This window comes from Sebastes umbrosus, chromosome 23 (assembly GCF_015220745.1).
Source record: "Sebastes umbrosus isolate fSebUmb1 chromosome 23, fSebUmb1.pri, whole genome shotgun sequence".
Classification (NCBI taxonomy): domain Eukaryota; kingdom Metazoa; phylum Chordata; class Actinopteri; order Perciformes; family Sebastidae; genus Sebastes; species Sebastes umbrosus.
This window is the reverse complement of record NC_051291.1, coordinates 17,163,233-17,186,928: the sequence shown is the minus strand read 5'-3', so window position 1 is coordinate 17,186,928 and position 23,696 is coordinate 17,163,233. Positions and strand designations below refer to the sequence as shown.

Sequence of the window (23,696 nt, the reverse complement as noted above, 5' to 3'; positions counted from 1 at the left end):
AAACCAAATAGATGAAGTCAGGAATACAATGACATCAAGTTAATGTCAGGGTGGTGGTCAGGGTATAAGCACTGATTTGGTGATTTTGCCATCAAAAGCCACATAGAGGTCTAACTGGGATATATTTGGTTTAAAAATGCAGTTAGGACTTACTTTTCTATATTAAAGGTGCTCTATATGATATCTAATATAGAAGCAAACAACTATTTGACGTGTAAAAATATGGAGGAGTAATATCTACCTGAGCAGAGAATGAAGTCACTCTAACTCTATGTGATGTAATCCTAGTTTCTCCTTGCATTGTTGATACCGGGCCGACCGCGGGGGCTTTTAGTGCATATCCGTGCATGTGAGCGTGCCCCACTGGCGAGCTCACGGCCACCGCTCTGCACTGCTCTCATACGGCGGTTACAACTGATAACGCCGTCGCGGAACACTAACACCAACCCTCCGGTTTACCCCCTGGTTAACACTGTTAGCTCTGTCAGCACTGTTGCCGTTGTTTACACTGTTAGCATCATTAGCTACTAGCCGCCAGCTCAGCCATCGCCATGTTGAGAGCCAAGAGGCAAGTAATGCTCACAATCTCACATTTAGCACCTTTAAAGCCTCAAATAAACTCCCACACGGATGCGTACGAGGACAACTGCGGACACCACGGACGCGTAGTAGTTCTGTTTATACTGTCCGTAGATCGCACAGACAAAATTGCCGGTTCACGGACGTCCACACAGAGCCTTCGCGTACACCTTCTAATGGCAACATTTACGTTGCGTGGACGCTAGCTGACTCTCGCGTACTTGTAGATGTGGAAAATATAACCTCAACTTAACCTGACATTTTGCTTAAGAGTTCTCTTCAGAAAATATCAACAAAAAGCTTTAAGGCATTTTTCAAGTCTGCATGCAGGAACACGTATTTCTTTGATATATGTATCTTTTTTTTTTTTCATTATTCCAGCAGTGTGATGGCAAAACACAAGTGAAAGGAAGAAAAAAAAATAATAAAAGGGTTGTGTGAAAGCATCAGAGTATAACAATGGCGCAGTTAGAGGCCTGACGTTGCTGCAAAAACATTGACATTTACCATGGAACGCTTGAGGGGACACAAGACATAATGGGTTTGACAAAAAGCCCCAACTACTCAGGTGGACTGTGGATGTGACACTGTTACGTGACCATCTGTAGCAAAATCTGCTCTCAACTGCTCTTTCTTCTTTTCCTTTTCCCACCTTCCATACCTCCAATCTGTCTCTTCTCTTTCATTTTCACTTTCCCTTCTTACTCTTTTTTCTCATTTTTCCTCACTTCCCATCTTTCTATCATCTTCTTTCCATCTTCCACCCACTTCGTATTCACGCAGCTTCATCAACTAAGACGACATATGTCAGCTACAGCAATCATGCCATTTGAAGGGACCACAGAGGACGAAGAAAGGGATTGGACAGGAGATGGGGGGGCGGTGTCTTGGGGCAGTGCCAAGCGAAAGAAGGAGCCGTCGTTCTTTGCCGATTGGCCGAAGAACCGGCGGACAGACCGAGCGCCCAATGGAATCCAAGCATGAGACATTTTGTATTGTTCCGCATCAAACCACAGAGAGGTGGGACCACATAAACAGCCAGTCAGTGTGCCTGCTTCCCCGCTGCTCACAGCTCATTGGTCCTACCATGAACTTACCTGTTTTAAAAAAAAAAAAGAGACAACATGAAAAAAAGTGACATGCCATAGGACACTGTGGTGGACAGAGTAACTATTAAAACCAACACAAAAAAAAAATCATAAAAATGAAAAGAAACAAAAAAAACAAAAAACTCTCAAAACCATGTAGACATTATATCTAAAAGGGCAAATGTGGGGCTGGGAAAGAGATTTAACAGATTACATTTTAAAAGATATTTAAAAAGAGAAATGTCAGAGAAAATCTATGAGACTCAAACATGTTTGTTGTTATTCTCTACTTGTAAGTATTTTTGTGGTCGTGACGATTTTTTCATTCTTGTCTCACCGTTGTCTGATGGATCGCCCTTGCATAATGAGATGAGTGTGTTTCCTCCCGCTGTCTTGGCTAACCGGGTCGTCGCCTTGGGTTGTGAACCTGTAAAATGCCATGGTTGAAGCATGCCAGTTTTTATACAAAAAGGAGATTTATTTATAATAAAGGAATGTTTTGCAAATGTGTAGATTGGTGGTCGTTTGTACATTTGTAGTTTTGAGGGTGATCCCTTTGCAGATTAGTTTTTCTCGTTTTTTGTTTTTCTTTAGGTCCCGCCCCTGCATTTTTAGTACAAAGTCTGATACACACCAGCTGCGTCTTTTTTGTGGGATTAATTCACATGTTAATATATTTTTTCAAACAGTCGTTTTTGTCAAGAGTACTTTCATAGGGGACGCAATTTTTTCGTAACAAGGCAAATTTTCTGAGCTTTTGCACTGCGAATAAAGGCATTAATGAATCAGGTTGTCTGGAACCAGTTGAGCTGCGCCTATATTCATGAAACAACAACACAGAGGCTCCGTAGTCCGAACCAGGACGGCAAACTTTATTACTCCTTTCAACCTCGACAAAGGCAGCGCAGACCATTGATGTAAATACGTAGATATCGCATTGGCCGCTTCAGCCTGTTGCTGCGATACACTGGCGTAGCCACCATATTGGGGAGGGCAGGACTGGCCTGCAAACACATCCAAGTGAACGGGATAAAATGCACTATAACGTTTACATTTCTCAACCAATTTCAATGAGTCATATTTATTTTCAAGGATTTATGATCTATTAGGAGTAGAAAAAGGAAGTTTTGTCCCCAGTTACCTAAAATCTCGATACTAGGCTATAATCGCTGCTAGACGCTCAAGACTGTCTATAAAAGTTAGCTAAGCTTAACGTTACATGAACTGAATTACTTACATGGTGGTAGAGTTAATGTTACTGTTCCAAAACCCAGACATGACATCAGCGTTATGGTTTGCGATATTAGATGCATATCGTACTTCAAGTTTTAAAGACAATATTATGTTAGACATTAATATCTATAAGTTAACATTAGCTTTGTTTGAGGATTACCTAACAATAACAAACGCTAGCTAGCCTTTGATCTGGTGACTTACGGAAGCAAATGTTTTATAAAGATGTAACTTTAACTTTAATGTTGATGATGTGAAAAATTCTTAAAGGAAAATGGGTTATGAGAGTACGGCTTTGTAATACCATTTCAACACCGGGCGGTGATCCATAAACAGAAAGCAGTAACATAAAGTTTCTTAACCGTTTTTCACCAAAAGTTTTTTTTGTGGGGGGAATCTAACCCACAAAACTCCATGTAGATTATAAACGCTTGAATATAAAAACAACTCATTGAAATCGGTTTAGAAAATGTAAATGTTATAGTGCTTTTTATCCAGAAAAACTGCAGCTCCCCCGTTGACTTGTATGAGTTTACAGGCCAGTCCTGACCTTCCCAACATGGCGGCGACGTTGACGTACGATCCAAAGGCCAATGCGACATCTACATATTCATAGCTGTATATCTATGACGCAGACCAGATCCACTCCTTCCGTTCTTACCTTTCACAATAAAAGCCCTTGACATATAATATTTGCATGTGAGTATTTTACATTTTCGTGTTGTTTATCCGTCACTCCCCTGGTGTGTAAAGGCCTTATTAGTCCACTGCTTTGTTCCAGACTGAAACATCTCAACAACTATTGGATGGGTTGCCATGGAAATGTGTCCAGAGATTCATGGTCCCCAGAGGATGAATCCTAATGACTTTGGTGATCTCCTGACATTTCCTTCAGTGTCAGTGTGTTGTTGACATTTTTGGTTATAACATTTTGTCCACACATTCGGGGTTGCCAAAGGATGAGAAATGTAATGACTGTAGTCCCCTGAGTTTTCCTCTAACGCCACCACAAGGTTGACATTTTGTATTTTAGAGTGAAATGGCTCGGCAACTATTGGATAGATTGCAATGAAATTTGGTACAGATATTCATGTCCCTCTCAGGATGAATTGTAATCACTTTGGTGATCCCCTGACTTTAAATCTATAGCGGGTCAGATTTTTAATTTGCCCAATGCTTTGGTTATGATATTATGACACTCCCATCAGCCTCAGCTGTACTTTGTGTTTAGTACTTTAGTGAATGTTAGTGTGCTCTGACAGAACATCAGGATTGCTCCTTTCTCTGCTTTTGATTTTCTCATAAATCCCGTAATTTAGCAAATCCCTTGGTTGGATTTCAGTTTGTTCTTCATTTATTTCCATTATTATGCTCTTATGTCTCGTCTGCCTCATCTTCAACTGTCCCTCAGCAGCGTGCTGAGCTCCCCACAGGCAAGATGTTGAATGGAAGAATCTGCCGGAAAGGAGGCCCTAGAGGGAGAGTGTGGTAGTGAGAGAAAGAGATAGATATTAGAACAAAGTGGACAGAGATCCCATCTCTCTGTGCACCTGCAACAACCCGCCAGATGTCCAACCTTCAGAAATACATGAGAGCCAAGAAAGAAACAGTCAACTGCATCAGTGAATCCATTCTTGTAGGAGAGGAACAATCGATAGTGCTGAAGGCAAAGTGAAAGGACAAATCACACAATTTACGCGAGGATGGCGGCGCCCTACACATAGGTGTCAGATGAAAAGGTGTAAAAGTCTGTGAGTGTGTTCCTGTGAAATTGTGCCGAACACTTTTTGTAGTACTGTACGTTTTGCAGTCTCTTCTGGATGCCGTGAAATGCTCCCCCGACGACGGGGGTTGACGTGTAGACAAAATGGCAAACATGAACCGAGAAGGAAAAGACTTGTTCCATAAGCATGAAATCACAGCTACAATCTCTGCAGCTGTGTTTTTTTGTTTGTTTGTTTTTTTCTACAGCCAAATCCCAAATGCCCTTGAGCAAAACACTAAACTCCTACCTGCTTATTTACTGGAAGCTGCTCAGGAAAGATTTGAAGCGTGTTTCATGACCCGAAGCCTCAGGGAACTTATTCATAAGCCAAATGTTAACTTTTACAGACAGACATGTTGCCAGCGAACAATACTGATAGTTCTTGTGTGTACACCATGGCAACTGAATACTCATACCTATTTTACTGTCAAGTGTATATCATTTGTACAGCTGCTAGCAACTTTTGTTACAAAGCTTCCTAGTTTAATATTTCTATTTTAAAATGATTTTTTATTCAGTCTGACAAATTATACAGACAACGGTTAAGCCCCAGAGGCCTGTACTACGAAGCAGGATTTTGCGTTAGCGAGGTAACGTCAGGTTAACTGTGGGTTTTCCGTCCTACGAAGGTGGATCACTTCTCACCGGGGTAGATCGCCATGGTAACTGATGCTGAAAACCTAACCTGCTCCGGAGCATAAGAGATCAACTCGTATGAAAGCACCGCCTATTGACCAATCAGAGCTCAGTGCGTGGATTGTATGGTAATATTACACAAATACGAAGAAGTTTAAGTCATAAAAACAAAAAAACACTCAGATTAAACTGAGAAATGCAAGAAGGACGGCTGGCTGTATGCTGTGGGTGTTTACTGCTTTGAATTGTATTTTCATACTTTTTTTTTTTTTAACTTCCTCTTGAGTCCGTTTCACATAGCCGGAGACGGGACGCAGCTGAAAGAAGGTTGAAATAGTCATACACGCCGCGTCGTTGTTACTGGGTATGATTAGGTGTAATCCTGTCATCCGTTACACATTTAAAAGCTATTTATATCTAGACGAGTTTATCTGACTTTTGAGTGTTCCGTTAAATTAATAAGTCTGTTAATTTACGCATTCACACATTGGGAGTTTTTTCTTTTGCCAGCTGTCCTTCCTGCATTTGGCAGCTTCAACTGTGTTATTTTAAGTCTGAATTAATTGTTTAATTTCTTCGTATTTGTCTAATATAGTTCACTCTTCTTTTGTAAAATGTGCCGCTCTATCTGTCTGTCTGCAAGTCTGTGGACTTGTCCACGTTAGTGATTGGTCAGTGACGTCTGCTCACTGCCTTATCAAACAACCAGTCCATTATGAGTGAGATATTATGATTTTGTTATTTTTTTTTCTTCTAGTTTTTCTATTGTTCTAGGTGACCCTGCCGTCCCCCACGTCACCCCCTTGCCAGTCCAATAAAGCCCCCCAATAGACAATCAAGAAAAAAAACATAATTAAATAGATAATAATAATAATATAAATAATAATAATAACATATAGATGAATAAATAAATTGAACATAATAACCATATAATATAAATAAATAAATACATACATAAATAAATACAAAAAGTAATAATAAATAAATAAATTAATTAATTAAAATAATTAAAATATTTAGTAATGGATATTATAATGTGTCGTATTGGTTACAGAAGGATGTAATGCGTGAAGGTGACAGACAAATAGCTGATGTAATGCTAGGTGGGAAAAGGAATGTTTATGTCATGGGTGCGTATGTATACAGTACGTACATATGTACAACAATATAGAGGAAGAAAATAAATACAATGAATGAGGCTTCCTAGTTTGACTTCAATATGAAAGCACATAAAGTCTATTTGATTGTTTTGGGTTCTTCTTACTCCTTTATCTTTCCAGAATTGCATATTTGTCCTACAGAGGAAAAGTGATCAGTGGAGACTGTGAAAACTCATTTTGATTTCATATTTTGCAACAGCATATTGATAAACTGTAGCATCAATAGATCATCATGCAATACAGCCAAATGTTGCATTTAGATTAATCAACTCTCATATTTTCTTGAGTGTAGAAAGTCTCTTGTACTTTCTATCACTATCACAATAACTCTCCATACTTTCTGGAGTTGTCACGTCAAAGTCCCTCTGGGAGTTGTAGGAAATCCCCATCTCAAGCAGACGTCGGTAACTTAAATTTTCTGTCAAGCAGCTGATTTGTGTAAACAAAGGTTGGATTAGCCGTCTGACAAATGTGATGAAATGTATAATTGTCGAGGGATCCAGGGCCGCGTCCTCCGACACTTGTTTGTCCTCACGCATGTAAATCTGTCCGAGAGTCATCCAGTGTTTTCCGGAAAGAAACCAGATGGTGGATGCTTTGACCTCGTTGTCACTTCAGTCAGTGAGTGATGCAGCTGGTTTCTGTACAGGATGGATTTGATGTGATTAATTAGCGCTGAATCAGCCTGACAAAAGTGACATGTGTGGAAGACTAACCATAAAAAAGATCATTTTATTTTACTAAGAGGTACTTTTTTTTAGGGACCATAATATAAGCATTCTGCTGTGCATTAAAAGGTAATACCTAATGTGACAACTTTGACAATAGGGTCTGACGTTGTAAGCCATTAAAGCAGATACCCAAAATCATTATTTTAAAACACCCACTTTGACATGCAAATAATGTTATCTCTGTTCATATTTTAGACTAGACATAATTGGAAATTCTGCCAGTTATTTTAGGTCAGCATGCGTCAGGTGTCTGCGCACTTCCCCCCCCAGCCCAAACTCAGCTGTGCAGCTCAGCTCGCCGCGGGTGTAAGCCAGCACACAGAGCACCCAGACTGTGTGCTTACACTGTGCAGGGAACAAGCAGGTTGATTGATGCCATGGCATTACTCACAAGAGAATCTAGGTGTATAAAAATATGATTTATGACGGTAACTACTTCTAAACTATTCATGATAATTTTCAAATTTATGCGTTTGCACTTAAAAACAGAATGACACGTGGCATAAATCGTGAGACCGATTTGAAGAGTCATGCATGAGTTCAGAGTAAGTCTGGAATGGCCTATTACGTTTAATTTATTTCCAAAAGTTGTTGTTTTTATGTGTTGATTTGGCCCTGTTTTGTAGAGGACAATCAATTTGAAACCTTTGTGTGCACTCAAATTAAAATTAATTTCTGTTTTGTATTTCTAGGGTGCTTAAGATCAAATTAAACCTCCTAAAATTATTTTTTAGTTATTCAGTTTTTAGTCAGATTTTTTTTGTTCTAAGCATGCTATTAAAAAATAAACTATAAAAAAAAAAAAAAAACATCAGATTTTTATGAATAAAAAATGAAATGATTATTATATTGCAATCAATCAAGCAAGCTTTCATAACTGATCCCAGGTCAACCCGCATTGCGGAACACAAAGGAAAGGAAGTGTGGCCTTTCCTTCCATTGGCCTTAGCCCTGAGTAATGGGCTTTTCAAAGGTGACCTGATTAGGCATTGTTCCACTGGGACCTTGTTAGGTAAAAGAGCACCTAATGACCTTTTTTGTTAAGAGAAAGCAATGCCTCGCTGCAAAAAAGCTGTAATGCTGAACTTCGGGCTTAACAACTTGGAGGAAGAAAACACAAATGACGTTTTCATTCATGGAAAGATTTTTTTTCGATAAATATATTTTGGTTTTATATAGACACTATTTGCTCGTTTCAAGCCGTACTGTAGGCAGACTGCAGGATATGCTTTCCAACAGAGGCAATAATCCGCGTTGTCTCCAGCCCACTAATTCAATTACCAATCTCAGACCGCTGCCAGTGTGGCCAATGAAAGAGAAAACGGTGGGTATCTGAAGAAAACTGCTCCCTTTGAGAAATCACACCTCTTCCCACTTGAAATAAGTTTGTTAGTGTGTGTTGCAAGAACAAAAAAAAAACAACAGATGGGTCACCACCGTGTGATGTGTGTCCGTTTGAATTGAGGCTTCGATGCAGCGGGTCTGATTGGCTTGGTGAATGCTGTCACCGTGGTATCCAAGACAAGATGTCAGAGGGTCCTGATCTGGGTCGTAGTCATCATCAGGAATCACACTGACAGGTAGTCTAGGACTGAAATACCCAATGCTACCATATCATTTGAGCTATTCATTAGGGTTTCTGCTAGTAGTCTCAACAAACATTAAGTCCCCTTTGAGGTTGATCGGCATTACCATTTTATGACATTCAGAAACCGTAAAATGGAATTAATGATGGTATTTTGTAGTTTTTCCTCAGCAGTTCTGGGATTTAATCAGTATAATAAAAAAGTCAGACAGGCTGATCTCACCACAGTTTGATGAAATAAAACAAAATGTAGTACTTAAAGTTGCAAACTTTGCCTAAACTAATAAACATTACACACAAATTACGTTTAAATCTTAAATATCACAAATATTACATAGCACACCTCTCCCCATCGGAAATCAAACAAGTAATCAAATTAAATTTTTGGTTGTTACCATAAGAGATGTTAATTTGTAACCTTGTGTCAGCGCACTAGAATTGACCATTCGCCAAGCCCCACTGCCCTTAGTTACTGTTGCTACGCCTGTCAAACCTCCTGTACTCGGACGGCACATAATGTACTTTAAAATAAACAGTGGCAAATTTACTTCTTGAAATTTAGAGAACTTTTTGAAACGGTTTTGATTTAAAAAAAGAGGGAGACAACACCAGGCTTCTCATTTTTAGCTGGAGACCCCCCATTTTGACGGTTGAACTGTAACTAGCAGATTGAATTGTTAAACTAGCTAGCTAGGTAAGCAAACATCAGCTCTATGAGTTGGGTTAGTTGATGGCTACATACGGTAAATGCAGTGGGCAACCTCTAGGTTCTGAAACGTGAAGCCAATATGGTAGTGCATTAAACTTGCACTATCTCTAATATCCAGCAGGGGGCGACTCCTCTGGTTGCAAAAAGACATCTGATTGTACAGAAGTCTATGAGAAAATGAGCCTACTTCTCACTTGATTTATTACCTCAGTAAACATGGTAAACATGAGTTTATGGTCTCAATCGCTAGTTTCAAGTCTTCTTCAATACAGCATGAAGTTCATTTGGTAAATTATGGTCTCATTTAGAGTCAAATAGACCATAAAGCAGGGGATACTTTAGGGCGGGGCTACTACGGCGTTGTCCTGTCTGGGAGTTGACCGCATTTTTGTCTTAGAACTATAACCGTTTCACTGTGTGATTTCACTTTATGAAAGTTAATTGTAACATTTTGGTCGCCTAAAAATGTCTTTTTAATTATTCAGAGTTTAGTTGTACTCAGCTCCAACCTCTCGTGTCACTTCTGGTTGCAAAAAACCAAGATGGCGACGGCCAAAATGCCAAACTCTAGGCTTCAAAACGGCAGTCCACAAACCAATAGGTGACGTCACGGTGACTACGTCCACTTCTTATATACAGTCTATGGATATTCGACATGATACTAAAAGACTGCATGCACCAAACAAAAAACTGTTATGTTGCCAGGAAATGATCCATGAAGAAGACACATAAGGTAGAGAAAGAAACAGAATTGTTCTTGTAGTTGTTACACAACATGGGGAGAAATCCAAAGCTCGAAAGGCCTGCTGTTAGTAGTTCCGGTCGCTAAGTTATGATAGGAACAGCTGTTTTTCATGGAGGGGGTTAGCGAATTTCAATTGAAAGATATTTAATTTTTCTGTTTGTTTTTTTCTGCCTGACCTTCTAGTCTTCTACAAACTTTATAAAACGTTTCACGGCAGTGTGAATCCACAAAAACAATCTATGAGTGAAGACTAAGTTATTACTTTCCCAACAAATTTTGCCACAGTGCAGCAAAACCTCTTGAGTCCTCACGATGACCGATAGTTTGGTTTAGACACAGTTTAAATAACTCCTCTCTTCAGACACTCTAAAATAGAATTGCATTGCTCCATGCAGATTTACTGTATAACTGCCCTCCTCCGTATCCTAAACCTTGAGTAGATAACCATGGAATCAGGAGTTTAGAGGAAGATTGCTTTTGTATTGAATTTATTCATTTATTCAAATATCAGTTTTCCTCAATTTAGCCCAATGGGAAGCTTTTTTCATCTTTTTATTTTTGTTTTGTTTTCTTCTTTATCTTATTGTTAATAGGATTTACTGGCACTGGAGAATCAAAAACAATTTTTTTTTTCCACAGAATTACTTTTCTGTTTTATATTTAGTACAACACTGTGTGAATGTGTGTGTGTGTGCATGCGGGTGCCTGTATGTCGGTGTGCACGGTCGTCACAATAATAGGAAGTGGGGGAACAGTTTATATAAACAAGTTTATTTTTCAAAGCTTCCAGGTTCTACCACAAGCACAGTTTGTGTTGGTTCAGGGGGATAACTGAACCCCCTAGTGACCGTAGCCAAAGCCGTAGCTGACAGGAAGTAAACATGGACCCAAACTGTTGGCTAGCAATTCCGTTGCAATTCCGTTGAAATGCACTAAAACAGAACGTTTCAGGCAGAGGGTGAATACAGGCATATTCAGGCAGACCGTATGAGGAAAATAAAGTTGTTTTTCTAACACTACAGCATGTAAACATGTTTTAGTAGAAACACAAAATACAAGTATGAACCTGAAAATGAGCACAATATGGGACCTTTAAAGTTCAGCGTCTATGGGTTCTACTGCAGTGAATGCAAACTTTCTTGCTATTCAACACACACTCCGGCATCACAGTTGCACACACACAGTTATCAGAGTAAACACAGAAGTATTTTCAAATATTGTATGTCAGTCTATCCCTGAACAATTGTAGCTCCAAGACATGACATATTCCGAAACATTGGCATGTACACAAAAACAGAATCTAAATTAAATAGAAAATGATGGATATGCGCTGCAGGTTATTTTGTAGCGATGAAGGTGGCAGTCTTTACCAATATCACAAACCCCTCTGTCTATTCTAGTTTTATCGCCCCGTCATTTCACAGTTCCTAATTTCCTCAGGTCGTCTTTTGGGACGCGTAAATGCATCAATACCCCTATGACAGTGTGTGTGTGTGTGTGTGTTTGTGTACACTACCAGTCATTCCTATTTGTGGGGAAGGTGTGCACAATAGTTTCTGACAGTCCTCTGTGCATGTGTGTGTGCTTGTATAAACATACCCCGGTGAGGAGACGGGACACCTGGGAGAGACGCCAGCGACAGAAATGTCTCACCTGTCAATCAAGTGCTTCCTACACTGTTGTGCTGAGGAGGAAGAGGAAGGGGAGGAGGAGGAGGAGGAAGAGAAATGTGAAACGCTTCCATCCCCTTAATGAGGAAGGCCTCGGTTTGGGAGTTAAGAGTGCTTAAGGAACGGAACAGTGATTTGAGAGGGAAAACAAAGAAAGAAAAACAGTGAAGAACAGCCTGTTTCTCTGTGTTTAAGGCTTTCCAGGCAGCGTGCAAAACCTCCCAGCCGAGACTTTATCGTAATTAGCTCTGTCAGATGGCCTGTGCCAGGGGAAGCTATTACCTTAAATAGACTCGCCAGTGATACGGATCCTGGTTCTTACAGATGTTTGCATGCCTGTTGAAGATACAGCTGGCTGGCGCCGGTGCGGGCACTTTTCCAGTTTTGTGAGTGTGATTACTGATGCGGAATTAAAATAGATAAACTGGGAGCTCTCAAGGAAGCCATGTGTTCGACATAGAGCTTACGTTCTCACATATTGTAAACAAGATGGTTTAGAAATGGAAAAGTAACATATATATATATATATATATAGCAGACATTAATTACAGAGTAACAATCGATGAGGAGTGCTGTAAGGATTTAAGTGTGAACAAACCTGTTGCTAATTCAAACCCTTTCGATCTATTAGATTTAAGACTAGCTCTACACCTGTTAGTCTTACACCCCATGGCTTTCTATTAACCCCAGTTAATTACACATACCGCCGGGGATTCTTACAGAAAGCAGTTTAATGCTCAATTGGTCGGCAGGCACAAAAACATAATGTTATATATATAAACAGTATATAAATAACTGCCATGATTAGTTTTAAAGTTGACTTTCTTTTAGTTATAATAAGATGAGATGATTTGAATATGCTGTTGGTGTGTGTGACTGTCAGAGTATGTATGTGTATCCTGTCCCCGCAGGAACACCTGCTGTCACACAACACTGTTTTCTGCGACATGAACAAGTGCAGTAACAATAAAATGATTCCGGTTTGCCAGCTTTGAAACCTGACTCACAGGATGTGACACATCCAAGTGGCCTTTACAGCCAACGGAGACGAGTCTAGTCAGAGTTAAGCTGTTGCCTTCATTTGCAAATTTCTGCCAATTCAAAAAAAAATGTGAGTAGTTTGAAGTAGTTCTCCAGATGTATTTGAACTGTATAAGCGTTGCTGATTCATTTGACAGACATTTTTGTTCATATATTTCTAGCTCTGAACATTTAAAGGGACAATTTGTAACTTTCAGAATTGCTTGTTAACAGCGACACCTGTGGCCGTTAAGTCAATGAAAGTCGGCGTCGGGCTCGCGCTTGCTCGCTCTACATAGACATGAACGAGCATCGCTCAAAACAGTGAGGCGACACACGTCAGCTAAAACCACAATATCACTCTATATTTCACCTGCTTGGTGGTAATGTTAGCTGACCAGACGAGGGTCTCTCCATGAATCAATGCTGATCCTAGTGTTGGCTTTTCCTGCTTCAGCCTCCGGTGTCTCCCTCCGGAGAGGGAGACACCGGAGGAAGAGAAATGTTATCGTCTCCGACTTCACCCGCAGGGAGACACCGGTACCCGGAGGGAGACGACAGAGTTTCTCGCTGCAGAGCTCCGTCACTTCACAAGACACGGGAAACCTCTGTTGGTATGGAGGAGCTGCAGCATTTATTTTTGCACAAACGTCCACTGTACATTCACTAGATATTCTCAGAGTTAGACTAACTCTCCTGCAGTGTGGAGTGAGCGTACGTTCACGTCTAGAGGTGGAGCGAGACAGCGAGACAGCGAGACAGCGAGAACGCGCACGCGGTGTGTGAGTGAAGGCAAGCAGAGGAGGAGAGTGTCGGGCATATGCGAGCGCGCATGGGATCCCGACCCGGTACATTTATACGCTTAAAACGTTACAAACAGTCGCTTTAAAGCTGGATGGGCAATGTATTTTAGAAGCATTTTTTATATTTGTTGAAATTGTTTTTACATCCCGAAAGCAATCCATAAATAAAATGTTCTGACAAAAAAAAAGGCCTGATATAAGCCTGTCCAACAGTTGGTCGGTTGGATACCTTCAAATCTAGCTTACACTTGCTGGTTTCTCCAGTGTTACCTACCCCAGCTTTAAAGAGGACCTATTATACTTATTTTCAGGTGCGTACTTGTATTTTGGGTTTCTACTAGAACATGTTTACATAATTTAATGTTCAAAAACCGCTTTACTTTTCTCATACCGGCTGTGATGCAGCACCTCTTTTCACCTTCTGTCTGAAACGCTCTGTTTGAGCTCCTTCCCCGCCCCCCGAAAAGCCTACTCTGCTCTGATTGGTCAGCTTGCCAACTGTTGTGATTGGTCAACCAAACCAAACCAAACTCTAGCTCTGCTCTAACTAGCTTTGTTTGAGGGTGTGCCAAACTAACTATTAGGCAGGTATTAGGCAAATATGTTACTTGATGACATCACCATGTTACAGAAGAAAAGGCGGGACTTCAAGAGAGAAGTTTCAGGCAGTACAGGAGCAGTGTTTCTGTGGCGTGGACTTTGAGCTTTGTAACTTTGCAGACATTTTAAATACACTAAAAACTATATAACACACTAAAGGAAAGGGGGAAAAAGCACAATAGGTCCTCTTTAATCAGTTTCCAGTGAGAGTATCATATAACTAATGTGAATTTTTACACTTAATCTACTTGTAACACAGGTCACCTCAGTTTATGTAAGTAGTCAAAGCTGTTTGTTTTTTGTGGATAACCACAAAATAGTTGCTTTTACAACAACAGGTGCAACGGGTTTTTAGTTCAGGTCACGATTTAACTGTATTAACGGAGTTGGAGAATACAGTCGCTGTTTTATTCGCTGTGCACTTTGTTGCATTTCTGAATGCTTTCAAAACACCATCTGCTAACAGCACATAGGTTAGGACACCTCTTGATCTCTCCTCCTTCATATTCATGTGGAGATGTTCATGAATAAGGAATGCTGAGAGCCTTATTTTTATGCAGAGAAAAAACCAAGACCAAATTTAGCTACATACGACAGGAACGGGCAGGTGTAGCTCCATCCTTGGTCGTATAGTTTCAACACAGAAAAGAAGGCATTCACCCTGATTTCTCTAAATTTGACATGTTTGGAAATCACCACACAGTATATGTCACATACATGTCAGCTCCCAGTCATCCATCCAGCGATGTGCTCTCTTCCAAAGAAAGTTAAAACCAGCATGTGGCTAATAGAGGAGCAGGAGATAACACTGTAATCCCATGCCCTTCTCTTCTGGTATCATAACAGGACATCTGTCGCCGAGGGGCCGATTATCTACACGACTCTAAAAGTCACATGTTGACAAGATTACGAGGTGCAAGGGTGACGAGTCTGCGGCTCACACCTATAGAAGCAGCTGCTGAGTCGACTTACAGCTGTTAATAGCTACTGCACGGTGTTAGCATCTGGCTTATGGCTTGGTAGAAGATAGCTACCCTAAATCTTGTGAAGGGAAGCAGAGGAAAGGGAACCGTAATTTCAGGAGGCGGAGGAGGATAACTGGGTAGAGAAAGGCAGGATAAAAGATAACACGATGAAAGGATTTCTGCCTACAAACATATATATTCAAACCACACATCCTTTACTTTGACGTCCCTCTGTTTATAGCATGTTGCTTAACGCTCCCTGAAAGAGGATGAAAACAAGGTGATGGCAGAGGGAGCGAAAGGAAGAGAGAACTCCTCCCGGGTTTATAGCTCGCTACATGCTATTTAAGCATGTCCAGCCTCTGCTTAGAGTTTGCCACATGTGGTTAACATCTGCCGTAGCATGTGGCTGTATAAATATTAGCTGGCAGACAGGGCTGTGAAGAGGGAACAGTTACAGGAGGAGCAGGTGTTTTAAGAGGCCCGTTCTGTATCAGGCATTAACACGCGGCTCTGCTTCACATCCAGCTTTTGTGCAAATCTGATTTAGCTGGTTTATATTTTACACCTTTGAAACGTGCCTCCAGTATACACTTGTTGAAAATGGTTTTCTTATCCTCACAAAACACACATGACTCTCTCATGTACAGGCTTTCAAATCTACAGTAAACATATTGAGCCTCTTTCATGAGGATTTGCTCTTAAAGTTGAAAACAATGTTCACAAAATGTGTGCAAACAAACGATTTGTATTGGTTAGTGAGGAGTGATGTTCTACACAAGACATCATCTAACTATAAAGCAAGGAATCGCTGTCTGTCTGTCTTTCCGTATATCCTTCACATATCTCCAGAACCACTTATCCGATCTACTTCACATTTGGGGAGTGTATTGCTCAAGACCCGAGGTAGTTCAGTGTCGAATGTGGTGCAATTTTGCCAGATGGTGGAGCTTTACGTTGTGACCTGCAACTTTTTAACCATAAGTCTCCAAAACAAATTAGTTTTTTCCTGGATTTTGTGTGTCCTGACGAATCTATCCATATAAGCCACGCCCATTTGCGTCAAGATTTTACACCATTTTTAATTGTGTCGAAATCAGATTTTCTGCTGCTTCTCAGACACATTTTGAGCAATCGTCACGAAATTTGGTACAGAACATCTCTGGACCAAGCCGGAAAAAGTTACTTTTTTGGATTTTTGATGTTTCTTACAGTTTCTCTAAAGCTGGCCCTCAAAGTTAGCTCAAATGCAGTGGACAGGGCTTATATTACTACAAAATACCATATCTTCTGAATGCTTTGTGCTGTTGCAACCACATATGGTAGGCATGTGTAGATAGGACGTCTGAGTAACCATGGGAAATTTGGTGCCATTTGGCCAATAGGTACTACTAACAACAAAGGAAGAAATCTCTGTCTGTCTGTATGTATGACCTCGTTCATCCAATGAACGTCGCACTTCTGTGGGCCAAGCAATCGGCCTGTTCCGGACAGGTATGCGCTCCGAACGGCACTCTACTAGTTAGCATAAACACCCAAATTATAAGGATGGAAGGGACAGCAATCCTGAGTACCATATCCCATAAAAATCTTCTTTTGAATCTTGGTTTACAGGTGTATCTTAGAAGTATTTCTATCTAGGTTTCAGCTCCAGGAGTGTAGTAACAGCTTTATTTTATGTGCCTGTGCCCACACCATCTGATTTCTTTGGGCATTTATGCAGTTTTTATGACTTAGTACATTCTCTCTGACACTTTTATTTTTAAAAATTTTGGAATCACTCACGTTGTTCTTCGACGGATTATCTTTTCATGAGCACAGAGCAGCATAAATCTGCTAACAAGTCATTATGGGTAAGAAAGCAAATGCTGCACTGCGCTGAAGTCAACAAAAGCAGTGACTGGTGCCAACTGTGTATGGCGGACAGATGAAACAGAGGGGAATCAGACATGATGGACAGTATTTTCAACTTATTGTGTCAAATAGAAGACTAGACTATGAGGTATACAAAAGCTATACACTACAAACACCACTTAGTGCAGGTGTGGATAACACCTGTGCGTGTCGTCTGCTGGGATGATTCATCTCTCTTAGTAGATGCTATAAATAGCTGCATCTTATTAACACCTTAGATCTGGTGGTTGATACTGACAAACACCCCCTCATATCACTTTTCACCGTGACCCAGATGTGCTGCTTGCTTCTCTGATGAAAAGCACAAAAGTGATAATAAGAATGGATGACGGAGAGGATAAAGAACTGGGATAGAGGGTAAAGAACTTCCTCAAAATATGACTGATTTCTTTACAAGTGTATCTGCGGACTCAGTGTCTCAATGAGGCAATCCGCGAAAAAAAAAAAAGAATCCTTTCCCCCCCATTTGCTTGACAATAGGAATTAATTTCAAATCACGCGTACGCCTCCCTGATGAACGTAATTGCTTTTCAGGCTGCGCTTTGCCAGAGAGAGCCTTGACAGTGGAAATGAAGCTGACACACAATCTTGTCCTCCATTGTACTTGGGAGTGCAATACACACACGTTTTTTTTTGTCAGTGATTTGTCACAGCCCTTTATCTCAGAACAAAGGGTGACTTTGCTGTTGTTACTGGTGCTGACCCGAACTTTCTCCTCACAGTTTTGAAGAATTGAACAGCAAAGCAGAGGCGAGGTGTAAGGAGTAGACTAAAGAGACAGAAAGAATTAGCCTTGGGTGTCAGATTTTGACTGATTGATTGTGTCAAATTGCATAATAGCAGAGTTTTGTGGAAATACTTGAATCAGTTTGTTTAGGAAAGGTAGGGCTTTTATAAAGTTTTGGATAGCAGAAAGTCAAACATCCAGCACTGGTGTGATGGAAGGTTCTTTCACACTGTTACAACATAAACTAGAATGGCACTTGGAGAGCACAGACCTCCGCCAAGCTGCCGAGTACTAATCTGAAATAATGAGTAATCTGAAATAGCTATTTTCTTTCAACATGTGAATTTTAATCATACTAGTGTCATGGCTCTATGGATGGCAATGTGGGTAGAGATGTTGGTCGACCCCTTTGGCCCAGACTGAAATATTTCAACAACAACTATTGGATGGATTTCAATGACACATTTACATATTTTATTTACAATTATGGTCTCCAGTGGGGTGTTTGATTTGGTTATCCCCTGACTTTTTCTCTAGTGACGCCCGCAGCAGATCAGACTTTTTACTCATCAAGTAAAATATCTCAACATCTACTTGATGTCCCTTTCAGGATGAATTGTCATAACTTTGTGGATCTCTGACTTTTCATCTAGCGCCATCATCTGGTTAAAATAACCTGCAAAACTAACAATGACATTTTCAGCCTCAGCTGTCCTTTGTGTTTAGTTCCAATTAGCAAACATGCTAACATGCCAAAGAAAGATGGTAAACACAACCTGCTACTTTACATACGTTAGTCTCGTTAGTAAGTTAACACTGTGGCAATGTTAGCGTACTAACATTAGCATTTAACTCAAAGCACCGCTGCACTTTAATACAGCCTTTAAAGGGACAGTGTGTAGGATTTGGCAGCATCTAGTTGTGTGGTTGCAGAATGCAACCGACTGAGTACCCCTCCGCTCACTTCTATCTTTTCAAGTCTGCGGTAACGTGAACCACCGAGTGCATAACTGTGGTAACACCATTTGCCTCGCTCAGAGGCCATCCATACCATAATAACACTACTTTAGGAGCAACAAAGTCAGATGGAGGCTGGCGGTAGCACGGTTTAACACTCTGCAGCTCACGTTACCGCAGTTTCACAAGCGTGTCGGAGAACTACAGTGGTAAAGTACAAACACGAAAGGCTCTCTCTAGAGCAGGGGTCTCAAACTCGCGGCCCGCGGGCCAATTGCGGCCCGTAAGACGATATTTTGTGGCCCCCACCTTGATATGAAAGTTTAATGTTAGTGCGGCCCGCAAATTTATTTATTTTTTTTTTTTATAAAGTTTTTTTTTTGGGGGGCATTTTTTCATTTTTATTGACAGGACAGTGGATAGAGTCTTGGAAAGGGGGGAGAGAGAGAGTGGATGCGGAAAGGGCCACAGGCCGGATTCGAACCCGGGCCGCCGCGGTCAGGACCAAGTCTTGTTACATGGGCGCCCGCTCTACCAACTGAGCTAACCAGGCGCCCTCGACCCGCGAGTTTTATGTGAATGGCAGTTTGCCGTGGAAGGTCCCTTTGTTGCGCGAGCCCGAGCTGAACGAACCTACTAATCACAGTGGGGTATATAGCTCCCGGGGGCGGGCAATCGGCCGGGCTTGATGCAAGCAGAGAAACATTTCACAACAACTATAGCGGCGCCCGTGTAACATCGCATAAGCTTGATTAAAGCTTGATTTATACTTCTGCGTTGAATCGACGCCGTAGCCTGACGTGCACCTCTCCAGAAATGTAACTACACGTCGCGGCGACGCAGACCGCAACAGCTGTGATTGGTCCAGTCTCTCAGCGATGCTGAGCGGCCAGGACCCCGGACAACCACAGAAAGTTCAACTTCTCTCTGCCTCGATCTTTTCAATGTTTGTTCACACAAATCCACTCAGATATATTTTCTCTTTTCGGCGTTCCAGTAATGTCAGTAAAAGTTCTGTGGTTCAACAGTTATTAGCTCCAACTCTGCTCAGTTTCTGTTTGTAGTACAAGAAGAAGAAGAAGAAGAAGGAAACTCATAGAGACGCCGCCGCCAACTAGCGGTTTGGTGGTGTAATTGCAGAGCAACACAAACACAGCAGGCACAACTTTATTGCAGAGTGACACCAAGTGGAATGAATATATATCTTGTCACACAGCCCCAATCATGTCTTTTTCAAAGCCTGCAGTGAAGAGAAAGGTTGGTGACGAGCACAGACAATTTCAGGAAAAGTGGGAGACGCAATAGAGGCCATGTTCAGAAGAACCGTTCATGTTCTTCAATGTTCCATTCATGTTCAGGACAGTTCATGTTCAGAAGAACCGTTCATGTTCAGAAGAACCCATTCAAGTTAAAGAACTGTTAATAATGACGTTTGAGAAGATTGTTTTTTTTTTTAACAAAGCTTTTTTTGTGAAATACCTGATGCGGCCCAGCCTCACCCAGACTCTGCCTCCAGCGGCCCCCAGGTAAATTGAGTTTGAGACCACTGCTCTAGAGCCAGTGTTTGGTTTGTCCGTTCTGGGCTACTGTAGAAACATGGCAGACTCCATGAAGAGGACCTGCTCCCTATGTAGATATGAAGGGCTCATTCTAAGCTAACGAAAACACAATGATTCTTCCTTTCAGGTGATTATATACTAATGACTACATAGTTATGATCATTGTATTCCATTTCTGCTAATGGATCCCTCAAACTGTTACACACTGTTCCTTTAATGCAGACTTTTCGTCTCTTTAATGACTTATTTGTATAAAGGTAGTGATTATTACTGTATCTTACCACTGAGTAGGTGGCCGGAGGCCTTCTGTCTTTGGCCAAGATCAAATTGCTGCAAGAGTTGGTCAAATTAATTTGTATCCAACACATACTATTGGGAGAAATTTTACTTTTTTCTCTGTCTTTGTCTCCTTAACTTGGTGTGAGTTCTCCCTAAACTTTTCTTTTCAGTTTGTGTAGTTATGTTTAGGAAGGCACAGATGATGGTGCTTGTCAAATTTTAACCGGCCTTTCCTCCATATCAGACAAACACTGTAATTATTTGAAATGATCAGGTTGGCTCAGATGAGCTTTCAAGCATTTCGTTAAACTAGCTGAAAACCCCTCATTACCAGATATCCTGTGTTAAAGATCAATAGTGATTGTCAGGAAACGTAGGATAAATGTGTCCGAGCCTTCTGAAATCTGAGTCCGGCCTTTTACAGCTCTTCAATCAATGACAAATTCGAAGGTACTCATTTTCATAGGAGACTGTTAATCCATGGTCTGCAAGCTGCTTCAAAGGCTTTTCCGCCCCGCCGACCGTAAACTTCTTGTGGGAAAACCAGTGATTCTTTTGGGCATTGAAGTGGTCCGAATGAAAGACACAGAATATTAACACAAAACTGCAGCTTTATTGCAAAAATGTCAGTGTTGAACTTTAAAAACCCCACAGCAACTGAGCCCTAGTTTGTTTAGATCCTCTGTGCACACACTGTATGAAAGAGAACAAAGAAGTGGAAAAGATTTACAGTAATGTCGAATTAAACTGCTTCCCAAACTCATCTCACCGAAAATGAGCAAGCAAATGAAAGAGAAGTCAAGTTGGCAAACACGAGTGAGCAGGATGAGAGAGCGAGTGACTGACTTAAATGTGTCTGCTGTATATGGTGGTATGAGATAGAATATTAAACACACTTGTCTTGGTGATAGCACGTCTATTGTAGGGAGGAAATGGATTAAATATGCCAAGAAAGGAGAGAGTAAAGAGTGGAAGGAGAGAGAAATAAAATGAATTCAAAGCAAATACAAAATCATGTTATTTAAGTGCATACATTTTGCTTTTCAATTGCTTGTTTGACTTTAGTTCGGTGGAAGACACAGTTAAACTTATGGGACCCTATCTTACACCTGACTTGCAAAGCGCAGCGCAACCTTCACTGCTAGTTTCACAGATGTCGTTTCCACGCTCCACGCCCATATTAGTTTATTTATTATAAGTACTTGGGCCCATTTGTGCGCCCATGGGTGTGTTGGTCTTAAAATGAGGTGTGGTCAGGCGCGTTGTTGGAGCATTGCTATGTTGAGGCAGCAGAAAGTGATTGTGCCATTGACCAACAAAAACCCGGTCTAAAGTCAATGGAAAAGTATTTTCCTGCTATTTGAAGGGCGCTTTATTCAAATAGTAAGATGCGCCTAACATAGGCGGGTGCACAGCGCGCGTACACTCGTGCATCAGCGCTCCTCTTCTTCAATGAAAAAGGTTATTGGTTCATTTGCTCATATTCAGTCAAAAAGAGATATTGATTGGTGCAGTTTTGGGCACTGGCGCCTCACAGCAAGAGGGTCGCAGAATCCGGCTTGGGGCCCTTGTGTGTGGAGTTTGCATGTTCTCCCGCATTTTAAATAGTAATGCGCACGGTGCAGGCGCACCTGGCTTTTAAAGGGAATGGGAGATGACACTCCCGTTCCGCCCAAAACACACCTCTGATTAATTAAGAGACTAAATACAACCCCTTTTCCCCTTGTGCCCTACTTTGGCCCAGATTACGCGTCGTTTAACTAGCAAAATTGGAGCTGGACATGCCCTAAATGCGCTTGCGCCATGCACTTTCGACCATGCGCTATAGGTGGTTTAAATACGGCTCATGGACCGTATTGTCCAACAGCGGAAGCCTTATTCTAGTTAATTTGGCCAACAGGAGAGGCTATTGATTTTATGATTTCAGGGGATTAGGTATGTGACTGATTCAGTTCAAAGCACCATAAATACTTAAGAATACATTTTAGCAAAGGAAAGGGTACACTTTTGAAGTTCAGCATTAATTGATTGACCAAAATGTGACGGAAGTAAGAAAAGCTCTCCTCCCGGAGGGATGCAACATGTTGAGCAGATTCCCAGCTTGGCAGAGACATTTTTTGTAACTCATGAGTGTGCTTTTGCCGTATGATTCAAAAGAAAGAGATTTATTCAGTGCCAGAATCAGTGCACACGGCCAAGATTCCTGCAGAAGAAATTGAAATGAAAATCCCCACGCAGGTCTAGAGCAGGGCGAAACCCTACTGAGTATAAAACAATTCTCTCAGCTTGTGGTTTGGATCCCGGAGGAAGGAGAGCACATGCTGCAGTGTTGAAAGATTTGCTACCATTGTGTCTGCCAATGACTGAGACGTGAGAATAAAAGCACGATGGGCATCATTCATAGAACATTATCAGAGAAGCAAATGGACCTTTTATTGTTAATAGACCTTCAATATAACCAATCCAAACATAATTATGGACTCATTCAACCACAGTTTTGGCACAAAGATGAGAATAAAACCAAATTCTTCCACAGAAAAGAGAATCAATTCAATATTGAATGTTACTGAGGCCTTAATGTTTTGAATGGGCTTATTAAGACCAGTTTCTTTTTTTGGCATCTTATGAATGGCATTATGTCGCATTCAGAGCACCAATGACGTCCCTGTAAACACCCTTGTGTTAGCACTTACATAATGTGTCAACAGCATCATGTTCAATGTTTTCTTAGCAAGAAACAAATGGTTTTAATTTTCACAAAGACAAAGGATAACCTGCAGTTAGAGGATGCTTCTTACTTTTATGCTCTAGTGAAAGTGCAGGGTCAACAAAACACCACATCGTTATTTCCTCTATCTTGGAGAACTGTATGTATTCACCAAGGACGATGAGCAATCTGTTATAGTTTGCCAATTCTCAATTACTGTGTGCTACTGCAACAAAGGAGTGGTTTCATGTTTGGCTTTTTTTT

General features: G+C 41.0%; 1 protein-coding gene across 11 annotated transcripts in view; it reads left to right on the top strand.

Moving 5' to 3' along the window:
- Positions 1-23,696, top strand: part of grm8a (glutamate receptor, metabotropic 8a) — a 367,732-nt gene that overhangs the window by 279,844 nt on the left and 64,192 nt on the right. For 4 of the 11 annotated variants that reach the window (XR_005205479.1, XR_005205477.1, XM_037760309.1 and 1 more), the window contains exon 14: positions 1,363-1,810. The exons of 6 other annotated variants lie outside the window; for them this stretch is intronic. Coding sequence is in view for 3 of the 5 variants with exons in the window: in XM_037760309.1 (XP_037616237.1) it covers positions 1,363-1,412 (50 nt within the window). In the remaining 2 variants the exon portion in view is untranslated. Of the gene's footprint in view, positions 1-1,362; positions 1,811-23,696 lie in introns of those variants that run through there. One more of the 11 variants, XM_037760311.1, reaches the window with a different exon arrangement.